This window comes from Ranitomeya variabilis, chromosome 1 (assembly GCF_051348905.1).
Source record: "Ranitomeya variabilis isolate aRanVar5 chromosome 1, aRanVar5.hap1, whole genome shotgun sequence".
In the NCBI taxonomy this organism is placed as follows: domain Eukaryota; kingdom Metazoa; phylum Chordata; class Amphibia; order Anura; family Dendrobatidae; genus Ranitomeya; species Ranitomeya variabilis.
The window spans coordinates 72,009,980-72,033,989 of record NC_135232.1 but is presented as its reverse complement, the minus strand read 5'-3'; the positions used below and the strand labels follow the sequence as shown (position 1 = coordinate 72,033,989).

At 46.7% G+C, this 24,010-nt stretch overlaps 1 protein-coding gene across 2 annotated transcripts in view; it reads right to left on the bottom strand.

The window, feature by feature from the left end:
• Nucleotides 1-1,583, bottom strand: part of ARL15 (ARF like GTPase 15) — a 261,182-nt gene extending 259,599 nt beyond the window's left edge. Inside the window, exon 1 of one of the 2 annotated variants that reach the window (XM_077285177.1) lies at nucleotides 1,349-1,583. In XM_077285177.1, the coding sequence (XP_077141292.1) occupies nucleotides 1,349-1,360 (12 nt within the window). In that variant the 5' untranslated portion in view covers nucleotides 1,361-1,583. The remainder of the gene's footprint in view (nucleotides 1-1,348) is intronic. The other variant, XM_077285169.1, reaches the window with a different exon arrangement.
• Between the last annotated feature and the right edge of the window lie 22,427 nt (nucleotides 1,584-24,010).

The window sequence follows — 24,010 nt, the reverse complement described above, 5'->3', positions numbered from 1 at the left end:
GCGCTAAACAGACTGCACTAACGCAATGTGAAGCTAGCCTAATGCCTCAGCTGGAAACCAGTACACTGCCATTCACTGACAGCAATCAGAGATCTTGGAAAAACACAAAGTACATTGGACAGTTGCAGAACTTTTTCCTATATTTTCATAAATCCCCCCCCCCCCCCCTTATGGTGGCAAGACACGACATGACATATGGCCCACCGGCCCCAACCCACCAGGACGGTGCCACTGGCCATTGTCCCCAAAAACCTGCAGCTCAAGGCCATGGGGACAGAGGAGGTGCTGTTTACAGGCTGGCTCTATGTGCCAGGAGCCAACCACCCTGCACCAGGAGCCGGCCACCCTGTACAAGGCACCGGCCACCCTGCGCCAGGAGACGGCCACCCTGCGCCAGGAGCCAGCCACCCTGTACAAGGCACCGGCCACCCTGTACAAGGCACCGGCCACCCTGCGCCAGGAGCCGGCCACCCTGTACAAGGCACCGGCCACCCTGCGCCAGGAGCCAGCCACCCTGTACAAGGCACCGAACATCCTGCGCCAGGAGCCAGCCACCCTGCGCCAGGAGCCGGCCACCCTGTACAAGGCACCGACCACCCTGTGCCGACCATCCTGCGCCAGGAGCCGGCCACCCTGTACAAGGCACCGGCCACCCTGCGCCAGGAGCCGGCCACCCTGTACAAGGCACCGGCCACCCTGCGCCAGGAGCCAGCCACCCTGTACAAGGCACCGGCCACCCTGTACAAGGCACCGGCCACCCTGCGCCAGGAGCCGGCCACCCTGTACAAGGCACCGGCCACCCTGCGCCAGGAGCCAGCCACCCTGCGCCAGGAGCCGGCCACCCTGTACAAGGCACCGACCACCCTGTGCCGACCACCCTGCGCCAGGAGCCGGCCACCCTGTACAAGGCACCGGCCACCCTGCACCAAGAGCCGACCACCGTGCGCCAGGAGCCGACCACCGTGCGCCAGGAGCCGACCACCGTGCGCCAGGAGCCGACCACCCTGTGCCGACCATCCTGCGCCAGGAGCCGACCACCCTGTGCCAGGAGCCGACCACCCTGTGCCGACCACCCTGCACCAGGAGCTGACCACCCTGTGCCAGGAGCCGACCACCCTGTGCCAGGAGCCGACCACCCTGTGCCAGGAGCCGACCACCCTGCGCCAGGAGCTGACCACCCTGTACTGCCCACCCTGTGCCCGGCGCTGCCCTCATTAGCTGCCATTAGTGCAGCCATTGAGAGGTAAATGAGGCAGGTGCAGGCGCTGGAGCGCGTCCTATAGGGCTGCAGGCATTTAATGGCCGGGAATGGCCTGTCCCACAGGCAGCACTGGAGGGGGGCACATACCATGTAATCCATGGACTCATGCAGTGCTGGCAGCTGGGGATGCAGGAGGGCTGCTCTCCGCTGGGAGTCAGTGATAAAGCCCGGGGAAGTTGCTGCTTGTGCCGGAGCTGTCCCCTCTCTCCTCTTCCTTCTCCTCCCACCTCCCTCCTGTGTACGCCTGGCTGCCAGCACCGAGCATGGAGGAAGGAGGCGGCGAAGCCACGCCCACACCGTGCGGCCAAAGGCTATAACGCCACGCCCAACATCTCTACAGACGCCCACTAAAATTACTAGGCCACGCCCGTAAAATAAAACGTATCACATGACTAGTCACGTGGCCTGACTTTCTTGTGCCACCGCCTTGTGTTGTTTAACCATTTGCAGACCGGAGGCTATGGATGGACTCGCTCAGCCCGCTCTATTAACCCTCTCACTACCAGGCTGCTCTCTTAATCCATTATTAACCCCTTAGTTACCAGGCAGATTTATTTTTTCCCCCGCTTTTGCCTTTTTTTTCCCTTTTTCCAAGAGCAATAACTTTTTTATTTTACTTTTCCGTCCCCGTAGTAGACGTATGAGTTGTGGACATTTAGATTTTTCTTTAACCGTACGGGGTTAATTAATGTGGTATTCTTATAGATCGCGCCTCTCCAGTTGCCTCGTGCGTTTGCTGTTTTTTCTTTGTTTTTGTATTAGCGATTTAAAATGTTAAATTTGTATTTCTTATTCTTTTTAAAAACTTTTTTTTTTTTTTAACTTTTTAGTTCTTTTTTAGGGTATGTGTCCACGTTCAGGATTGCATCAGGATTTGGTCAGGATTTTTCATCAGTATTTGTAAGCCAAAACCAGGAGTGGAACAATTAGAGGAAAAGTATAATAGAAACATATGCACCACTTCTGCATTTATCACCCACTCCTGGTTTTGGCTTACAAATCCTGATGAAAAATCCTGACCAAATCCTGATGCAACCCTGAACGTGGACACATACCCTTAGTCTTAGTAGGTGACGTGAACCCGTGCTGGCTATTACTATACTCTGTGATACAGGCTTTATAGGAGCACAAGCAAACATGGCGGTGACGGGGTCTTCAGCGGTCCCCTGGGCATCATGACTATCCATAGGCCACTTAAAGATTGTCAGCGGCATATAAGTGGTTAATCACCGGTCGCTGCTGTACTACACAGCCGGCACCTGCCATATGTGGCCCGGGCTCGCCTCCTGAGCCCGCTCTATAAACCCGCACCCGACCTGTGACTTACAAGTATGTCACATGTCAGGAAGGGGTTAAAACCATCATCTATTGACGACGAGGCAATTTCTGTGTGGAAAAATTGTGCAGCATGTGGAAGCAATCACATGGGGATGTACAGCGTCTATAAGGGGATTGTCCAACATCATGGCAGTGATGACTTTCCCTTAGCAGAGGGCATCAGTATCAGGTCAGTGGGGGTCCGACACTCGGCACACTCACCCATCTGCTGTCATTAGCTCCAGTGAATGTGTCGGACCTCCCTACAATCTGATATTGATAGCTTTCCCTTAGGCCGCTTTTAAACGTCAGTGCCTCCGGTACGTTTAGGACAGTTTTCTCACGTACCGGAGACACTGACACATATAGACCCATTGAAATGAATGGGTCCGTGCAGATGTCAGCGTGTTTTGACGGACCGTGTGTCCATGTGCAAAACATGCTGTCATGTCCGTTTTTACCAGGACACACGGGCCGCCAAACATCGTGCACACGGAGAACAGTGTACACTGTCCTCCGTGCGCACAGCTGACCGCGGGGGAAGCAGCGCTACTGTAGGCGCTGTTCCCCTGCATGTGGTGCTAAATGCGGCATTCATCCATTCACCCCTGCTCTGCCGGCGAGTGGGGGACAATGAATGAAATGAAAAACCGACGTGGGGTCCTCCCTATATTTTAAATCCAACCCGGAAAAACTCACAGGTGCGGGCTGCTATTCTCAGGCTGGTAAGGGGCCATGGATATGGGCCCCCCAGCCTAAAAACAGCAGCCCGCAGCCACCCAGAAAAGGCGCATATATTAGATGCGCCAATTCTGGAGCTTTGCCCTGTTCTTCCCACTTGCCCTGTAGTGGTGGCACATGGGGTAGTGGGGGGATAATGTCACCTTCTTATTGTAATGTGACATTAAGCCGGCTAAGTAATGGAGCTGTTTTTAGGCTGGGGCTCCTCACCAGTCTGAGAATAGCAGCCGCACCTGTGAGTTTTGCTTGGCTGGTTTTAAAATATAGGGGGAACCCACGTCGTTTTTGTCTTTCATTCATTCTCCCCTGCTCGCCGGCAGAGCAGCGGAGAAGGGATGACAGCCGGCTTCAGCACCACACACAGGGGAACAGTGGTTACTGTAGCGCTGCTTCCCGGCGGCCGTCCGTGTGGTACTGATGCGGCACACGGTTGCCACACGTTTGCCGCATGTAGGACACACATGGACATGGATATCTCCAGTACCGTGTTTACCGGTACCAGAAATATCAGGACGTGTGAAACCAGCCTTAGGAGACGGCATCAGTATCACGTCAGTGGGGGACCGACGCTCGGCACACTCACCTGTCAGCTATTATGAGCTCCAGTCACAGTGCCGGACCCCCCTACAATCTGATATTGATAACTTTCCTTTTGGAGAGGGCATCAGTATCAGGTCAGTGGGGGTCTGACGCTCACCCGTCAGCTGTTAGTAGCTCCAGTCAAGGTGTCGTTCCCCGCTACCTTCTACAATCTGGTATTGATGACTTTCCCTTATGAGACAGCATTAGTATCAGGTTAGTTGGGCCCCTCCTCATTACTAATTTCCCAGAGGAGCGTTGCATGGCCTATAAGTCTCCTTACACTGGCATGTCACTCTCCACAAGGAGATGTTACCCCCTATAGTCCTAGGTACATTGATTATTTTATGTGTTACAATATCACATTTGTTTTTAGGGGACATCACATAATTGGAACATGTAGGCTATGTGCCCACGTTCCGGATTTTTAGCATTATTGCGGCGGTTTTCCACTGTGGAAACGCTAAAAAAATCTTACATTAAGCATCCCATTATTTTAATGCATTCCGCAATTTTTGTGCCCATGCTGCGTTTTTTTCCGCAGAGGAAAAGCATTGCGGAAAAAAACACAGCATGTTCATTAATTTTTCGGAAAATCCACGCTTTTCCCGCAATAGAATTGTATTTGGACAATTGTAAAAAAAAAAGCTAAAAATCTGTGAAAAAACGTAAAAAATACGTGAAAAAAACTAGATAAAAGCGCTAAAAAAACATAAGCGGATTTCCTGCAATGAGAGTCTGGATTTTGTCAGGAAAATTCTGCATACTTTCTGCACGTGGGCACATAGCCTTAAGTTATCTCTTGACACAGTGGAGAAAATAAGTATTTGATACACTGACAATTTTACAAGTTTTCCCACCTACAAAGAATGGAGACGTCTATAATTTTTATCATAGGTACAGTTCACCTGTGAGAGACAGAACCTAGAAAATGCAGAATATCACATTGTATGATTTTCACATAATTAATTTGCATTTTATAGCATGAAATATGTATTTGATATAATAGAAAAACAAAACTTAATATTTGGTACAGAAACCTTTGATTGCAATTACAGAGGTCAGAGGTTTCCTGTAGTTCTTGACCAAGTTTGCACACACTGCAGCACAGATTTTGGCCCACTGCTCCATACAGATCTTCTCCAGATCTTTCAGGTTTCGGGGCAGTCTCTGAGCAACATTGAGTTCCAGCTCCCTCCAAAGATTTTCTATTGGGTTCAAGTCTGGAGACTGATTAGGCCACTCCAGGACCTTGAAATACTTCTTATGGAGCCACTCCTTAGTTGCCCTGGCTGGGTATTTTGGGTCATTGTCATGCTGGAAGACCAAGCCACGACCCATCTTCAATGCTCTGAGGGAAGGAGATTGTTGGCCAAAATCTCACAATACATGACCCCATCCATCCTCCCTTCAATACGATGCAGTCGTCTTGTCCACTTTGCAGAAAAGCACCTGCAAAGTATGATGTTTCCTCCACCATGCTTCATGGTGTTCTTGGGGTTGTACTCATCCTTCCTCTAAACACGGCGAGTGGAGTTGATACCAAAAAGTTCTATTTTAGTTTAATCTGAACACATTACCTTCTTCCATGCCTCCTCTGGATCATCCAGATGGTAAGTGACGAACTTCAAACGGGCCTGGACATGTGCTGGCGTGAGCAGGAGGACCTTGAGTGCCCGGCAGGATTTTAATCTATGATGGCGTAGTGTGTTATTAACGGTAATGTTTGAGACTGTGGTCCCAACTTTCTTCAGGTCATTGACCAGGTCTTCCCTTGTAGTTCTGGGCTGATTCCTCACCTTTCCAAGAGGTGAGCTCTTGCATGGAGCTCCATACCGAGGAAGATTGGTAGTTATCTTGTGTTTCTGTTAATACAGGTAATGAGTGCAGAGTAGGAGGCTTCTTAAAGAAAAACTGTCTGTAAGAGGCAGAATTCTTGCTGGTTGGTAGGTGATCAAATACTTATTTCATGCAATGTATGCCAATTAATTATGTTAAAATCATACAATGTGATTTTCTGGATTTTTTTTAAGATTCTGTCTCTCACAGGTGAAGTGTACTTACGAAAAGAATTACAGACCTCTCCATTCTTTGTAGGTGGGGAAACTTGCAAAATCGGCAGTGTATCAAATCCTTATTTTCTCACTGTATGTTCCCATATCTAGTTATGTCGTGAAATATATTTCCATATATAGTTATTTCATGACATATTTCAGTATATAGTTATGTCGTGATATATTCCCATATCTAATTATATCGTGACATAGTTCCAGTCGTGTCATTGGTTCCTGTCACAAATTCTGTTTTGAGTCTGGCTTTGACAACTTTTTGACCAGTCGGGTGACTCTACAAGCAGTAGTAAGTGGGAGGCCATGTACAACCTGCTAAACGTGTGACTTGCTCCTGACCTGCAGCTTAAATAGACAGGGTCGGGTATGTCAGGAATGCTGATTATATTTGGTAAAAGTCTGACTCATCAGGATCACCCAAAACAACTTAGGGAGAGCCTAAGATCACAACTGGACTCTGCCCTAAAGGAGACGTGACTGAGCGTTTCTAGTTGGATTTGGGCAGGTTTCTGGTGTCGGGGGTTTCAGTGATTGCGAAGGTTACAGACAAAGCCGAGCTATAATGCTTCATTTCAGCAGAGTAAATGTGTGACATGGAAGGTGACAAATCCTCATCTGTAATCTCAGGCCTTGCACATGGCGGTAACAGGACAGGTGTTTTCAGAGTTACAGAATTTGGACATGCAAGTCGATGTTCACACAATGTTAAGTTAAAAAATTATTCTGAGTATCTCAGGTGTACACCACTTATTTTTCGGGGAAGTTTTTATTTTCCTGAGGCTCCGTTCCCATGATAAGTATTTGGGGAGTTTTTGATGCAGATTTTCTGCACAATTTTTGCACCTATCAGGTAAATCAGATTTCTTGCATTTTTTCATTGTGCTTTTATCTCATTTTTGACGCTTCTGTTTTTGTCTGTTCTTGCTATGTTGTGCGCGAAATAAAGCTGCGTGGTTTTTGATACTACTTTGACAAAACTTTATAGATACCGTCATGTATGGATTACTTGCCCTTTTAGTGTATTTTTTTACCTGCAGACCCATGGATCTTCGGCGGTGTTTCTCTTCCAACATCTTACTTCAGGCCTCCCTGGGATACTGGCAGCTCCTTATACCATTATTCTGCTCGACAATCTCCGTGGTGCACTCTCTCTGTGGGTCAGCCATCTTTGACTGTAATTAGAGTTTCATCTTACTCTTTGTGCAGCTCTTGGTCATAAAAGATACTTGTATGCTCTTATACATCCCTCGGATCACTGCGCGGCTGTCGCTGGCCTATGGTTCCTACATGCTAAGCAGTCTGAAGCCCCCTTCACGCGTCCATGTTTCCGAAACGTGTGGCGTACATTTTCTCTTAAACACACACACCTATTATACCGTATACATAGAGCAACTCGACACAGACGGCGACAACCGTGGCACACGCTGCAAACACGCTTCCTGCAGCGATGCTCCAGGTGCGCCGAACGTCTGTGGAGAAAATCTAATCTACCCGAAGATTTCATCCATTATAAGTTCATGCTAAAAACATACAACTCTGCCCTTCACCTCTCCAAACAAACCTATTTCAACACCCTCATCACCTCACTGTCCAATAACCCTAAACGTCTCTTTGACACTTTCCAGTCCCTACTCAACCCAAGAGAGCAGGCCCCAACCACAGATCTCCGCGCTGACGATCTGGCCAATTACTTCAAAGAAAAAATTGACCACATTCGACAGGAAATCATCTCCCAATCTCTTCATACCATGCACTGTCCTCCCTCCCCCACTGCATCTAGTTCACTCTCTGACTTTGAACCAGTTACTGAAGAAGAAGTAAGCAGGCTCCTTGCATCTTCTCGCCCGACCACTTGCACCAGTGACCCCATTCCGTCACATCTCCTCCAGTCCCTTTCCCCGGCTGTCACCTCTCACATAACAAAAATATTCAACCTTTCCCTCACTTCCAGTATTTTTCCCTCCTCATTTAAGCATGCCATCATACATCCATTACTTAAAAAACCCTCCCTCGACCAAAACTGTGCCGCTAATTATAGACCTGTCTCTAATCTTCCCTTCATCTCTAAACTCCTGGAACGCCTGGTCCACTCCCGTCTTACCCGCTATCTCTCAGATAACTCTCTTCTCGACCCTCTTCAATCTGGCTTCCGCTCTTTACACTCTACTGAAACTGCCCTCACTAAAGTCTCTAATGACCTACTAACAGCTAAATCTAATGGTCACTACTCCATGCTAATTCTCTTGGATCTCTCCGCAGCATTCAACACTGTGGATCATCAGCTCCTCCTCACTATGCTCCGCTCCATCGGCCTCAAGGACACCGTTCTCGCTTGGTTCTCCTCCTATCTCTCTGACCGATCCTTCACTGTATGTTTTGCTGGTTCCTCCTCCTCTCACCTTCCCCTTACTGTTGGGGTTCCTCAAGGATCAGTCCTAGGCCCCCTCCTCTTCTCTTTGTATACTGCCCCTATTGGACAAACAATCAGTAGATTTGGGTTCCAGTACCATCTCTATGCTGATGACACCCAATTATACACTTCTTCTCCTGCTTTCACTCCGACCTTCTTAGAAAACACCAGTGATTGTCTTACCGCTGTCTCTAACATCATGTCCTCCCTCTATCTGAAACTGAACCTGTCAAAAACTGAACTCCTCGTGTTCTCTCCCTCTACTAACCTACCTTTGCCTGACATTGCCATCTCCGTGTGTGGTTCCACCATTACTCCAAAGCAACATGCCCGCTGCCTTGGGGTCATCCTTGATTCCGAGCTTTCATTCACCCCCCACATCCGATCACTGGCTCGCTCTTCTTATCTGCATCTCAAAAACATTTCTAGAATTCGCCCTTTTCTTACTTTCGACTCTGCAAAAACTCTTACTGTTTCACTTATTCATTCTCGTCTGGACTATTGTAACTCTCTACTAATCGGCCTCCCTCTTACCAAACTCTCCCCGCTCCAATCTGTCCTGAATGCTGCTGCCAGGATCATATTCCTCACCAACCGTTACACCGATGCCTCTACCTTGTGCCAGTCATTACACTGGCTACCCATCCACTCCAGAATCCAGTACAAAACTACTACTCTCATCCACAAAGCACTCCATGGCTCAGCACCACCCTACATCTCCTCTCTGGTCTCAGTCTACCACCCTACCCGTGCCCTCCGCTCCGCTAATGACCTCAGGTTAGCATCCTCAATAATCAAAACCTCCCACTCCTGTCTCCAAGACTTTACACGTGCTGCGCCGATTCTTTGGAATGCACTACCTAGGTTACTACGATTAATCCCCAATCCCCACAGTTTTAAGCATGCCCTAAAAACGCATTTGTTCAGACTGGCCTACCGCCTCAACGCATTAACCTAACTATCCCTGTGTGGCCTATAAAAAAAAAAAAAAAAAAAAAAAAATCAGGTTCCTTGCATCATGTTCTCATACACTTTATACAGTTAATAGCCCTCTGTGTCTGTACTGCTACATACTTAGGCTGTTAACTGGTTCATGCAGCTTTACATGAACACCCGAGCCTTACACTATGGCTGGTCCCAATAACTAAAGCAATTGTTACCATCCACCTCTTGTGTCTCCCCTTTTCCTCATAGTTTGTAAGCTTGCGAGCAGGGCCCTCATTCCTCCTGGTATCTATTTTGAACTGTGATTTCTGTTTTGCTGTAATGTCTATTGTCTGTACAAGTCCCCTCTATAAGTTGTAAAGCGCTGCGGAATATGTTGGCGCTATATAAATAAAAATTATTATTATTATTACCGTAATCTATGGGGTTGCGCATATGTCCGTATTTTCATATGGACCATGGATGACCCACACGTAGATATGTCCGCTTTTGTTTACGGCAGCATGGATGACAATTCTTACAGCACACGTGTGGGTCATTTGGATGTTTTGGGTTGTCACTATGATTTAAAAAGAGAAAACACAGTAGTTTGACAATAAATGGCTTCACCCAACCACTATCCATGAGTGGAGAAAAACTTTTGCTGTTATCATTCATATTCTTGGAAAAAAGGCTAAGAAAGCAAAATTTCTGCCGGGGTATGTAAACTTTTGAGCACAACTTTATTAACCTAAAAAATAAACAAAAAAAATGATGTGGATCCCCCATTTTTGATAACCAGCAAAGGTAAAGCAGACAGCTGTGCAGCTGTGGGCTGATATTATCAGGCTGGGAAAGTCCATGGTTGTTGGGCCATTCCCAACCTAAAATACGAGCGTGCAGCCACCCTGGAAGTGGCACATCACATGAGATGCTCCAGTTCTAGCACTTTCCTCTTCATGATTGAGCTGGTGCATTGGCAATTGGGGTAATGGGGCTTGGCGTTGATGTCAGCTGTGAATTGTCTAAAAACACAAATGGCATCCAGCCCTGGTATTAGTAATGGAGAGGTTTCTATCAAACACTCCCATTACTAACCCAGTAATTAAAAAAACACACACAAAAATGCTTTATTTTAAATAAACATTTCCTGACACTTTCCCTGGTTCAGCACTTTATAAAAAAAATCCCACGCAGGCCTGACATAGTTCAAACAAATCCAACGAAGTCCATCGAATCCTCCTTACGAAGACTATGGAGCCTTAATTTGAGGCTCCATAGTGCTTGGAAACAGCCACTGTCGGATCACACTACACTGCGCCAGACCCAGCAACTCTGAACAGCGGTGACATCAGTAACGTTACCACTCATCAGAGTCGCCGGTTCACACTGCCCTCTGTGACAACCCTGCTACTTTGATGAGCTGTAACGTTAATGATGTCACCGCTGTTCATAATCACCGAGTCTCGCACAGCGTGACCCAGCAGTAGCTGTTTGCAAAGACTATGGGGTCTCAGAACGAGGCTGCATAGTCTTTGGAAGGAGGATTCGATTAACTTCACTGGATTCACTTGGACTATGCTAGATTCATTGTACTACGTCAGACCTGCATGGGAACATATTTTTTTTTAACGAGGGAAAGCTTCTTTGTTTTATTTCTCTGTATTTTGTGTGCATGTTCCTTTCAGGTTTCCATTTGATGGACTGCATCAAATTTGGTGGACTATGGCGGATCTGTGTGGTAATTTTTTTTTTATAAAGTAGTGAACCAGGGAAAGTTTTAGGGAGTGTTTATTTAAATAAAGTATGTATGTGTGTGTGTGTGTGTGTGTGTGTGTGTGTGTGTGTGTGTGTGTGTGTTATTACTCGGTCAGTAATGGGGTGTCTGATAGACTCCTCTCCATTACTAACAACAGAGCTTCATGTCAGCTCTGGTTTTGGACAATTCACAGCGGAAATCAACCCCAAGCAACAGGGCAATTGGGAAGAGCGAAAGTGAAGCAACAGATCTGGAGCATCTCATGTGATGCCCCACTTCTGGGGCGGCTGCGGGTTGGCATTTTTTAGGCTGGGATGGGCCCAATAACCATGGACCTTCCCAGCCTGATAATATCGGCTCATAGCTGTTTGCTTTACCTTTGCTGGTTATTATTATTATACATTTTTATAGCGCCATTTATTCCATGGCGCTTTACATGTGAATTGGGCAAATACAGAAAAGTACAATAAACATGAGTAAAACAAGGCACACACAAGTACACGAGGAGAGAGGATCCTGCCTGCGAGGGCTCACATGTTATGATCCTTAGTGGTTGAGGATCACAAATTACTCCAGCTAAGTAACATACATAGGACAAGCTCTAGGGAGGTGGCAAACTGGACTGACCGCAAATCTGAACCTATCCAAACACACTAGAAGTAGCCGGTGAACGTGCCTAAAAATCCTAGACGTCTCGAGCCAGCCTGAGGAACTAACTACCCCTAGAGAGAAAGAAAGACCTCTCTTGCCTCCAGAGAAATAATCCCCAAAGATATAGAAGCCCCCAACATATAATAACGGTGAGGTAAGAGGAAGGCACATACACAGGGGTGAAAACAGATTTAGCAAATGAGGCCCACTAATACTAGATAGCAGAAAATAGTAAAAGGGTCTGTGCGGTCAGTAAAAAACCCTTACAAAATATCCACACTGAGATTTCAAGAACCCCCGCACCAACTAACGGTGTGGGGGGAGAAACTCAGTCCCCTAGAGCAACCAGCAAGCGAGGAAATCACATTTTAGCGAGCTGGACTAAAAACATAATAAATGCTGATAATCAAAAAATGATCAAACAAAAACTTAGCTTGTCTTGGAGAGACTGGGAGCAAGGTAGTCACAAGGAATCTGAAGAGCACTGAATACATTGAGAGCAGGCAAGGAACTGAGTATCCAGGTGAGCTAAATAGATAACCAACAAAGGATAACGAACCAGCTGATGCTGCCAACCTGCAGAAAGACAACACTACACAGTACCGCTTGTGACCACTAGAGGGAGCCCAAAAACAGAGTTCACAACAGTACCCCCCCCTTGAGGAGGGGTCACCGAACCCTCATCAAGACCCCCAGGGTGATCAGGACGAGCCGCGTGGAAGGCACGAACCAAATCGGCCGCATGAACATCAGAGGCGACAACCCAGGAATTATCCTCCTGACCATAGCCCTTCCACTTCACCAAATGCTGAAGCCTCCGTCTAGAGATACGAGAATCCAAAATCTTCTCCACCACGTACGCCAATTCGCCCTCGACCAGCACCGGAGCAGGAGGCTCAACAGAAGGAACCACAGGTACCACATACCTCCGCAACAAAGACCTATGGAACACATTATGAATGGCAAACGATGCTGGGAGATCCAAACGAAAAGACACCGGGTTAAGGATTTCCAAGATCTTATAAGGACCGATGAAGCGAGGCTTGAATTTAGGAGAGGAGACCTTCATAGGAACATACCGAGAAGACAGCCACACCAAATCCCCAACACGAAGTCGGGGACCCACACCGCGGCGGCGGTTGGCAAAGCGCTGAACCTTCTCTTGTGACAACCTCAAATTGTCCACCTCATGGTTCCAAATCTGCTGCAACCTATCCACCACAGAATCCACCCCAGGACAGTCAGAAGGCTCAACCTGACCCAAGGAAAAACGAGGATGGAAACCAGAATTGCAGAAAAAAGGCGAAACCAAAGTAGCAGAACTAGCCCGATTATTAAGGGCAAACTCGGCCAATGGCAAAAAAGTCACCCAATCATCCTGATCAGCAGAAACAAAACATCTCAAATAAGTTTCCAACGTCTGATTAGTTCGCTCGGTTTGGCCATTAGTCTGAGGATGGAAGGCCGACGAAAAAGACAAATCAATGCCCATCTTAGCACAAAAAGTCCGCCAAAACCTGGACACAAACTGGGATCCTCTATCAGACACAATATTTTCAGGAATGTCGTGCAAGCGAACCACATTCTGAAAAAATAGAGGAACCAAATCGGAGGAAGAAGGCAACTTAGGCAAGGGCACCAAATGGACCATCTTGGAAAAACGATCACACACCACCCAGATGACAGACATTTTCTGAGATACCGGAAGATCCGAAATAAAATCCATGGAAATGTGCGTCCAAGGCCTTTTCGGAATAGGCAAAGGCAAAAGCAAACCGCTGGCACGAGAACAGCAAGGCTTAGCCCGAGCACAAATCCCACAAGACTGCACAAAGGAACGCACATCCCGCGACAAGGAAGGCCACCAGAAGGACCTAGCCACCAAATCTCTGGTACCGAAAATCCCAGGATGACCCGCCAACACCGAAGAATGAACCTCGGAAATAACTCTGCTAGTCCATCTATCCGGGACAAACAGTCTCTCTGGTGGACAACGGTCAGGTCTATCTGCCTGAAATTTCTGCAGCACTCGTCGCAAATCTGGGGAAATGGCAGACAAAATCACTCCCTCTCTGAGAATACCAGCCGGCTCAGAAACTCCCGGAGAGTCAGGCACAAAACTCCTAGAAAGTGCATCAGCTTTCACGTTCTTCGAACCAGGCAGATATGAGACCACGAAGTTGAAACGGGAGAAAAACAACGACCAACGAGCCTGTCTAGGATTCAGGCGCTTGGCAGATTCAAGGTAAATCAGATTTTTGTGATCAGTCAAGACCACCACACGATGTTTAGCTCCTTCGAGCCAATGTCGCCACTCCTCAAATGCCCACTTCATAGCCAACAATGTTATGACCCCAATGGCGAGGGTCTCAGAGGAACGTGGAAGTCTGCAGAATACAAAAATCCAGCTCATAGGGCAGTGGTAACTGGGTTGACCATATATCTACTCCTAACGCCAACACTAGAAGTAGCCGGGGATCATTCCTACGTTGATTCTAGATGACACGCGCCAGCCGGAGAATCTAGCTACCCCTAGTAGAGGAAAACAAAAGACCTTTCTTGCCTCCAGAGAAGGGGACCCCAAAGCTGGATAGAAGCCCCCCACAAATAATGACGGTGAGGTAAGAGGAAATGACAAACACAGAAATGAACCAGGTTTAGCACAGAGAGGCCCGCTTACTGATAGCAGAATAAAGAAAGGTAACTTATATGGTCAACAAAAACCCTATCAAAATCCACACTGGAAATTCAAGAACCCCCGAACCGTCTAACGGTCCGGGGGGAGAACACCAGCCCCCTAGAGCTTCCAGAAAAGGTCAGGATATAGATTTGGAACAAGCTGGACAAAAATACAAAACCAAAACAAATAGCAAAAAGCAAAAGGCAGACTTAGCTGATATAACTGGAACCAGGATCAGTAGACAAGAGCACAGCAGACTAGCTCTGATAACTACGTTGCCAGGCATAGAACTGAAGGTCCAGGGAGCTTATATAGCAACACCCCTAACTAACGACCCAGGTGCGGATAAAAGGAATGACAGAAAAACCAGGGTCAAAAAACTAGTAACCACTAGAGGGAGCAAAAAGCAAATTCACAACAGTACCCCCCCCCCTTAGTGAGGGGTCACCGAACCCTCACCACGACCACCAGGGCGATCAGGATGAGCGGCATGAAAGGCACGAACTAAATCGGCCGCATGAACATCAGAGGCGACCACCCAGGAATTATCCTCCTGACCATAGCCCTTCCACTTGACCAGGTACTGAAGCCTCCGCCTGGAGAGGCGAGAATCCAAGATCTTCTCCACCACGTACTCCAACTCGCCCTCAACCAACACTGGAGCAGGAGGCTCAGCAGAAGGAACTACAGGCACAATGTACCGCCGCAACAAGGACCTATGAAATACATTGTGAATAGCAAACGACACAGGAAGATCCAGACGAAAAGATACAGGATTAAGGATTTCCAATATCTTGTAAGGCCCAATAAAACGAGGTTTAAATTTGGGAGAGGAGACCTTCATAGGAACAAAGCGGGAAGAAAGCCATACCAAATCCCCAACGCGTAGTCGGGGACCCACACCGCGGCGGCGGTTGGCAAAGCGCTGAGCCTTCTCCTGTGACAACTTCAAGTTGTCCACCACATGATTCCAGATCTGCTGCAACCTATCCACCACAGAATCCACCCCAGGACAGTCAGAAGGCTCCACATGACCCGAAGAAAAGCGAGGATGGAAACCAGAGTTGCAGAAAAAAGGTGAAACCAAGGTGGCGGAACTAGCCCGATTATTAAGGGCAAACTCAGCCAACGGCAAGAATGTCACCCAATCGTCCTGATCAGCAGAGACAAAACACCTCAAATAAGCCTCCAAAGTCTGATTGGTTCGCTCCGTCTGTCCATTAGTCTGAGGATGGAAAGCAGACGAAAACGACAAATCAATGCCCATCCTACTACAAAAGGATCGCCAGAACCTGGAAACGAACTGGGATCCTCTGTCTGACACAATATTCTCAGGGATGCCGTGCAAACGAACCACGTTGTGGAAAAACACAGGAACCAGATCGGAAGAGGAAGGCAGCTTAGGCAAAGGAACCAAATGGACCATCTTGGAGAAGCGATCACATATCACACAGATAACGGACATGCCCTGAGATAGCGGAAGATCAGAAATGAAATCCATGGAGATATGTGTCCAAGGTCTCTTCGGGACAGGCAAGGGCAAGAGCAAACCGCTGGCACGAGAACAGCAAGGCTTAGCTCGAGCACAAGTCCCACAGGACTGCACAAATGACCGCACATCCCTTGACAAGGAAGGCCACCAAAAGGACCTGGCCACCAGATCTCTGGTGCCAAAAATTCCCGGGTGACCTGCCAACACCGAGGAATGAACCTCGGAAATGACTCTGCTGGTCCACTTATCCGGGACAAACAGTCTGTCAGGTGGACAAGACTCAGGCCTATCAGCCTGAAATCTCTGCAACACACGTCGCAGATCCGGAGAAATAGCTGACAAGATAACTCCATCTTTAAGAATACCAACAGGATCAGTGACTCCAGGAGCATCAGGCACAAAGCTCCTAGAAAGAGCATCGGCCTTCACATTCTTTGAACCTGGTAAATACGAGACAACAAAATCAAAGCGGGAGAAAAACAATGACCAGCGGGCCTGTCTCGGATTAAGGCGTTTAGCAGACTCGAGATACATCAGATTTTTGTGATCAGTCAAGACCACCACACGATGCTTAGCACCCTCGAGCCAATGACGCCACTCCTCAAATGCCCATTTCATGGCCAACAACTCCCGATTGCCCACATCATAATTTCGCTCGGCAGGCGAAAACTTCCTAGAGAAAAAGGCACAAGGTTTCATAACAGAGCAACCAGGGCCTCTCTGCGACAAAACGGCCCCTGCCCCAATCTCCGAAGCATCCACCTCAACCTGAAAGGGAAGTGAGACGTCAGGCTGGCACAAAACAGGCGCCGAAGTAAACCGGCGTTTCAACTCCTGGAAAGCCTCCACGGCAGCAGGAGCCCAGTTAGCTACATCGGAGCCCTTCTTGGTCATATCCGTCAAAGGTTTCACAATGCTAGAAAAATTAGCGATAAAACGACGGTAGAAGTTAGCGAAGCCCAAGAACTTCTGAAGACTCTTAACTGACGAGGGCTGAGTCCAATCAAGAATAGCTCGGACCTTGACTGGGTCCATCTCCACAGCAGAAGGGGAAAAAATGAACCCCAAAAAGGGAACCTTCTGTACACCAAAGAGACACTTTGAGCCCTTGACAAACAAAGAATTTTCACGCAAAATTTTAAAGACCAACCTGACCTGCTCCACATGCGAATCCCAATTATCAGAAAAAACCAAAATATCATCCAGATAAACAATCAAAAATTTATCCAGATACTTCCGGAAAATGTCATGCATAAAGGACTGAAAAACTGAAGGCGCATTGGAGAGCCCAAAAGGCATCACCAAGTACTCAAAATGACCTTCGGGCGTATTGAATGCGGTTTTCCATTCATCACCTTGCTTAATGCGCACAAGGTTGTACGCACCACGAAGGTCTATCTTGGTGAACCACTTGGCACCCTTAATCCGGGCAAACAAGTCAGACAACAGCGGTAAAGGATACTGAAATTTGACAGTGATCTTATTTAAAAGCCGATAATCAATACAAGGTCTCAAAGATCCGTCCTTTTTTGCCACAAAAAAGAATCCCGCACCAAGAGGGGAAGAAGACGGACGAATATGTCCTTTCTCCAGAGACTCCTTGATATATGAACGCATAGCGGTATGTTCAGGTACCGACAGATTAAACAGTCTTCCCTTAGGAAATTTACTGCCTGGGATCAAATCTATAGCACAGTCACAGTCCCTATGAGGAGGCAGTGCACTGGACTCAGACTCACTGAAGACATCCTGATAATCAGACAAATACTCCGGAACTTCCGAAGGCGTAGAAGAAGCAATAGACACAGGCAGGGAATCCCCATGAATACCACGACAGCCCCAACTTGAGACTGACATAGCCCTCCAGTCCAGGACTGGATTATGGGTCTGTAACCATGGCAGCCCTAAAACAACCAAATCATGCATTTTATGTAAAACCAGGAAACGTATCACCTCGCGGTGTTCAGGAGTCATGCACATGGTAACCTGTGTCCAATACTGCGGTTTATTTGCTGCCAATGGTGTAGCATCAATACCCCTAAGAGGAATAGGATTTTCCAATGGTTCAAGAGTAAAACCACAGCGCTTAGCAAATGAGAGATCCATGAGACTCAGGGCAGCACCTGAATCTACAAACGCCATGACAGGATAAGATGACAGTGAGCAAATCAAAGTTACAGACAGAATAAATTTAGGTTGCAAATTACCAACGGTGACAGGACTAACAACCTTAGCTATACGTTTAGAGCATGCTGAGATAACATGTGTAGAATCACCACAGTAGTAGCACAAGCCATTCCGGCGTCTATGAATTTTCCGCTCATTTCTAGTCAGGATTCTATCACATTGCATTAAATCAGGTGTCTGTTCAGACAACACCATGAGGGAATTTGCGGTTTTACTATCACATTGCACCGAATTAGGTGTCTGTTCAGACAACACCATGAGGGAATTTGCGGTTTTGCGCTCCCGCAACCGCCGGTCAATTTGAATAGCCAGTGCCATAGTATCATTCAGACCTGTGGGAATGGGAAAACCCACCATAACATTCTTAATGGCTTCAGAAAGGCCATTTCTAAAATTAGCGGCCAGTGCATACTCGTTCCAATGTGTCAGCACGGACCATTTCCGAAATTTTTGGCAATACACTTCAGCCTCGTCCTGCCCCTGAGACATAGCCAGCAAGGCCTTTTCTGCCTGAATCTCAAGATTGGGTTCCTCATAAAGTAAACCGAGCGCCAGAAAAAACGCATCAAGATCAGCCAATGCCGGATCTCCTGGCGCCAGCGAAAAAGCCCAATCCTGAGGGTCGCCCCGTAAGAACGAAATAACAATTTTTACTTGCTGAGCAGAATCTCCAGATGAACAGGGTCTCAGGGACAAAAACAATTTACAATTATTCACGAAATTCCTAAACTTAAACCTGTCTCCGGAAAACAGTTCAGGAATCGGTATTTTAGGTTCTGACCTAGGATTTCTGATAACATAGTCTTGTATGCCCTGCACACGAGTAGCCAGCTGGTCCACACTTGTAATCAAGGTCTGGACATTCATGTCTGCAGCAAGCATAGCCACTCTGAGGTAAAGGGGAAAAAGAAAAAAAAAAAAAACTCAGAATCTTCTTTCTTATAATCCCTCTTCTGCAATGCATTAAACATTTAATACTGGCCTGGCAAACTGTTATGACCCCAATGGCGAGGGTCTCAGAGGAACGTGGAAGTCTGCAGAATACAAAAATCCAGCTCATAGGGCAGTGGTAACTGGGTGGACCATATATCTACTCCTAACGCCAACACTAGAAGTAGCCGGGGATCATTCCTACGTTGATTCTAGATGACACGCGCCAGCCGGAGAATCTAGCTACCCCTAGTAGAGGAAAACAAAAGACCTTTCTTGCCTCCAGAGAAGGGGACCCCAAAGCTGGATAGAAGCCCCCCACAAATAATGACGGTGAGGTAAGAGGAAATGACAAACACAGAAATGAACCAGGTTTAGCACAGAGAGGCCCGCTTACTGATAGCAGAATAAAGAAAGGTAACTTATATGGTCAACAAAAACCCTATCAAAATCCACACTGGAAATTCAAGAACCCCCGAACCGTCTAACGGTCCGGGGGGAGAACACCAGCCCCCTAGAGCTTCCAGAAAAGGTCAGGATATAGATTTGGAACAAGCTGGACAAAAATACAAAACCAAAACAAATAGCAAAAAGCAAAAGGCAGACTTAGCTGATATAACTGGAACCAGGATCAGTAGACAAGAGCACAGCAGACTAGCTCTGATAACTACGTTGCCAGGCATAGAACTGAAGGTCCAGGGAGCTTATATAGCAACACCCCTAACTAACGACCCAGGTGCGGATAAAAGGAATGACAGAAAAACCAGGGTCAAAAAACTAGTAACCACTAGAGGGAGCAAAAAGCAAATTCACAACACAACAACTCCCGATTACCAACATCATAATTCCGCTCGGCAGGCGAAAACTTTCTTGAAAAGAAAGCACATGGTTTCATCACAGAGCCATCAGAGCTTCTCTGCGACAAAAAAGCCCCTGCTCCAATCTCAGAAGCATCAACCTCGACCTGGAAGGGGAGAGAGACATCTGGCTGACATAAGACTGGAGCTGAAGAAAACCGGTGCTTCAGCTCCCGAAAGGCCTCCACGGCCGCAGGAGACCAATTAGTCACATCAGAACCCTTCTTGGTCAAATCCGTCAAAGGTTTAACCACGCTAGAAAAATTAGCGATGAAACGACGGTAAAAATTAGCAAAACCCAAGAACTTCTGAAGACTCTTAACAGACGTGGGTTGAGTCCAGTCATGAATAGCCTGGACCTTGACTGGGTCCATCTCCACAGTAGAAGGAGAAAAAATAAAACCCAAAAAGGAGACCTTCTGTACTCCGAAGAGGCATTTTGAGCCCTTCACAAATAAAGCATTAGCACGCAGGACCTGAAACACCATCCTGACCTGCTTCACATGGGACTCCCAATCATCAGAAAAGACCAAAATGTCATCCAGATAAACAATCATAAATTTATCCAGATATTCTCGGAAGATGTCATGCATGAAAGACTGAAACACAGAAGGAGCATTAGAGAGTCCAAAAGGCATCACCAAGTACTCAAAATGGCCTTCAGGCGTATTAAATGCTGTTTTCCATTCATCTCCCTGCTTAATGCGCACAAGGTTATACGCACCACGGAGATCTATCTTGGTGAACCAACTGGCACCCTTAATCCGAGCAAACAAATCAGACAATAGTGGTAAAGGATACTGAAATTTGACTGTGATCTTATTCAGAAGACGATAATCTATACAAGGTCTCAAAGAACCATCCTTCTTGGCCACAAAAAAAAATCCTGCACCAAGAGGGGAAGAGGATGGGCGAATATGTCCCTTCTCCAAAGACTCCTTTATATAACTCCGCATCGCGGCATGCTCTGGTATAGACAGATTAAAAAGTCGTCCCTTAGGGAATTTACTACCAGGAATTAAATTTATAGCACAGTCACAATCCCTATGAGGGGGCAGGGCACTGGACCTGGGTTCATCAAATACATCCTGGTAGTCAGACAAAAACTCAGGGACCTCAGAAGGAGTGGAAGAAGCAATAGACACCAACGGAGCATCGCCATGAATTCCCTGACAACCCCAACTTGACACAGACATAGCTTTCCAATCTAAAACTGGATTATGAGCCTGCAGCCATGGCAGACCCAAAACGACTAGCATTAATTATTATTATATATTGTTCAGTCAGTTTATTTATTTCTACTATATACTATTTTCTGACTTGAACGTCCCGCCCTTCACCATACCTGTGATTTTAATTACATCTCAACACTATTGGTTCTGAGCCTCCTTTATAAGTAGGCTTTATCATGTTAGTAGCCACAAGCATGTGTTCACATTGGGCAGTAGCTCAGATACCATAGGTAAGTGTTCACACCAGGCAGTCAGTGTAGTTACCCATTCGATCTGAGATTACCTTGACGTTTTGGTGAATGGGCTCACAATATTTGGCCAAATCTTGTGCTAAAAATCTCATGTTTTTTCATAAAGTTCATAAGCCAGTATGCTATTCCTATTTCCTATATATTTCATATTTCCTCATTTTAGCACAGATAAGTGCGGCCATAATCTATTCTATATGTGTCTTTTTTGGCTATGCACTAGCATTAATTATTATTATATATTGTTCAGTCAGTTTATTTATTTCTACTATAGACCCAAAACGACAACATCATGCAAATTATGCAGAACAAGGAAGCAAATCACCTCCTGATGTACGGGAGTCATGCACATGGTCATTTGCGTCCAATACTGAGGCTTATTCTCAGCCAATGGCGTAGCATCAATTCCCCTCAGAGGAATAGGAAATTCCAAAGGCTCCAGGACAAAACCACAGCGCCTGGCAAACGACAAATCCATCAGATTCAGGGCAGCACCCGAATCCACAAAAGCCATAACCGGGTAGGATGACAAAGAACAAATCAAAGTAACAGACAAAATAAATTTAGGCTGCATAGTACCAATGGTGACAGGTTTAGCGATTTTTTTAAGCGTTTAGAGCATGCTGAGATAACATGAGTAGAATCACCACAGTAAAAGCACAACCCATTTTGACGTCTATGACTTTGTCGCTCAATTCTGGTCAGAGTTCGGTCACATTGCATAGACTCAGGTCTCTGTTCAGAAAATACCGCCAAAGGATGAGCAGATTTGCGCTCCCGCAAACGCCGATCAACCTGAATGGCTAAAGCCATAGAATCACTCAGACTTGTAGGGGTGGGAAACCCCACCATAACATTCTTAACGGCCTCAGAAAGACCTTCTCTGAAATTTGCAGCCAGGGCACACTCATTCCATTGAGTAAGCACCGACCATTTCCGAAATTTTTGACAATACACCTCTGCTTCATCCTGACCTTGAGAAATAGCCAGCAACGCTTTTTCTGCCTGATTCTCAAGATTAGGCTCCTCATAAAGCAGTCCAAGAGCCAGAAAAAATGCATCTACATTAAGCAATGCAGGATCTCCTGGCGCCAGAGAGAAAGCCCAATCTTGAGGGTCGCCACGCAACAAGGAGATAACAATTTTAACTTGCTGAGCGGAATCACCAGAGGAACGAGGTCTCAGAGATAGAAATAACTTACAATTATTCTTAAAGTTTAGAAACCTAGATCTATCACCAGAAAACAACTCAGGAATGGGTATCTTTGGTTCTGACATAGGGCTATGAATAACAAAATCCTGAATACTTTGCACCCGTGCAGTCAGATGATCCACACTAGAAGTCAGAGACTGAACATTCATGTCTGCAGCTGAGCTCAAAACCACCCGGAGTTCAAGGGGATGAAAGAAGCTAAACAGACTGCAGCAAAGGAAAAGCGGGAGGAGGAAAAAAAAAAAAATGTACTCAGGTCTTCTTTTTATCCCACTTCTGCGATGCATTAAACACTTTTGAGGCCTGCTCTACTGTTATGATCCTTAGTGGTTGAGGATCACAAATTACTCCAGCTAAGTAACATACATAGGACAAGCTCTAGGGAGGTGGCAAACTGGACTGACCGCAAATCTGAACCTATCCAAACACACTAGAAGTAGCCGGTGAACGTGCCTAAAAATCCTAGACGTCTCGAGCCAGCCTGAGGAACTAACTACCCCTAGAGAGAAAGAAAGACCTCTCTTGCCTCCAGAGAAATAATCCCCAAAGATATAGAAGCCCCCAACATATAATAACGGTGAGGTAAGAGGAAGGCACATACACAGGGGTGAAAACAGATTTAGCAAATGAGGCCCACTAATACTAGATAGCAGAAAATAGTAAAGGGGTCTGTGCGGTCAGTAAAAAACCCTTACAAAATATCCACACTGAGATTTCAAGAACCCCCGCACCAACTAACGGTGTGGGGGGAGAAACTCAGTCCCCTAGAGCAACCAGCAAGCGAGGAAATCACATTTTAGCGAGCTGGACTAAAAACATAATAAATGCTGATAATCAAAAAATGATCAAACAAAAACTTAGCTTGTCTTGGAGAGACTGGGAGCAAGGTAGTCACAAGGAATCTGAAGAGCACTGAATACATTGAGAGCAGGCAAGGAACTTGAGTATCCAGGTGAGCTAAATAGGAAACCAACCAAGGATAACGAACCAGCTGATGCTGCCAACCTGCAGAAAGACAACACTACACAGTACCGCTTGTGACCACTAGAGGGAGCCCAAAAACAGAGTTCACAACACTCACAGTCTACAGGGGATGGGTGAGAATACACTAGGAGAGGGTAGAGTTGGTCATGCGGTGGTTCAGCAGACAGAGGATCACTGTAGGTTGTAGGCTTGTCAGAAGAGGTGGGTCTTCAGGTTCCTTTTGAAGGTTTCCGTGGTAGGCGGGAGCCTGATGTGTTGGGGTAGAGAGTTCCAGAGTATAGTGGAAGCACGGGAGAAGTCTTCTATGCGGTGGTGGGAGGAAGAGATGAGAGAGGAGTAAAGAAGGAGATCATGAGAGGATCAAAGGTTGCATGTAGGTAGCTACCGGGAGACCATGTCACAGATGTATGGAGGAGTCAGGTTGTGAATGGCTTTGTATGTCATTGTTAGTGTTTTGAACTGGAGCCTCTGGGCAA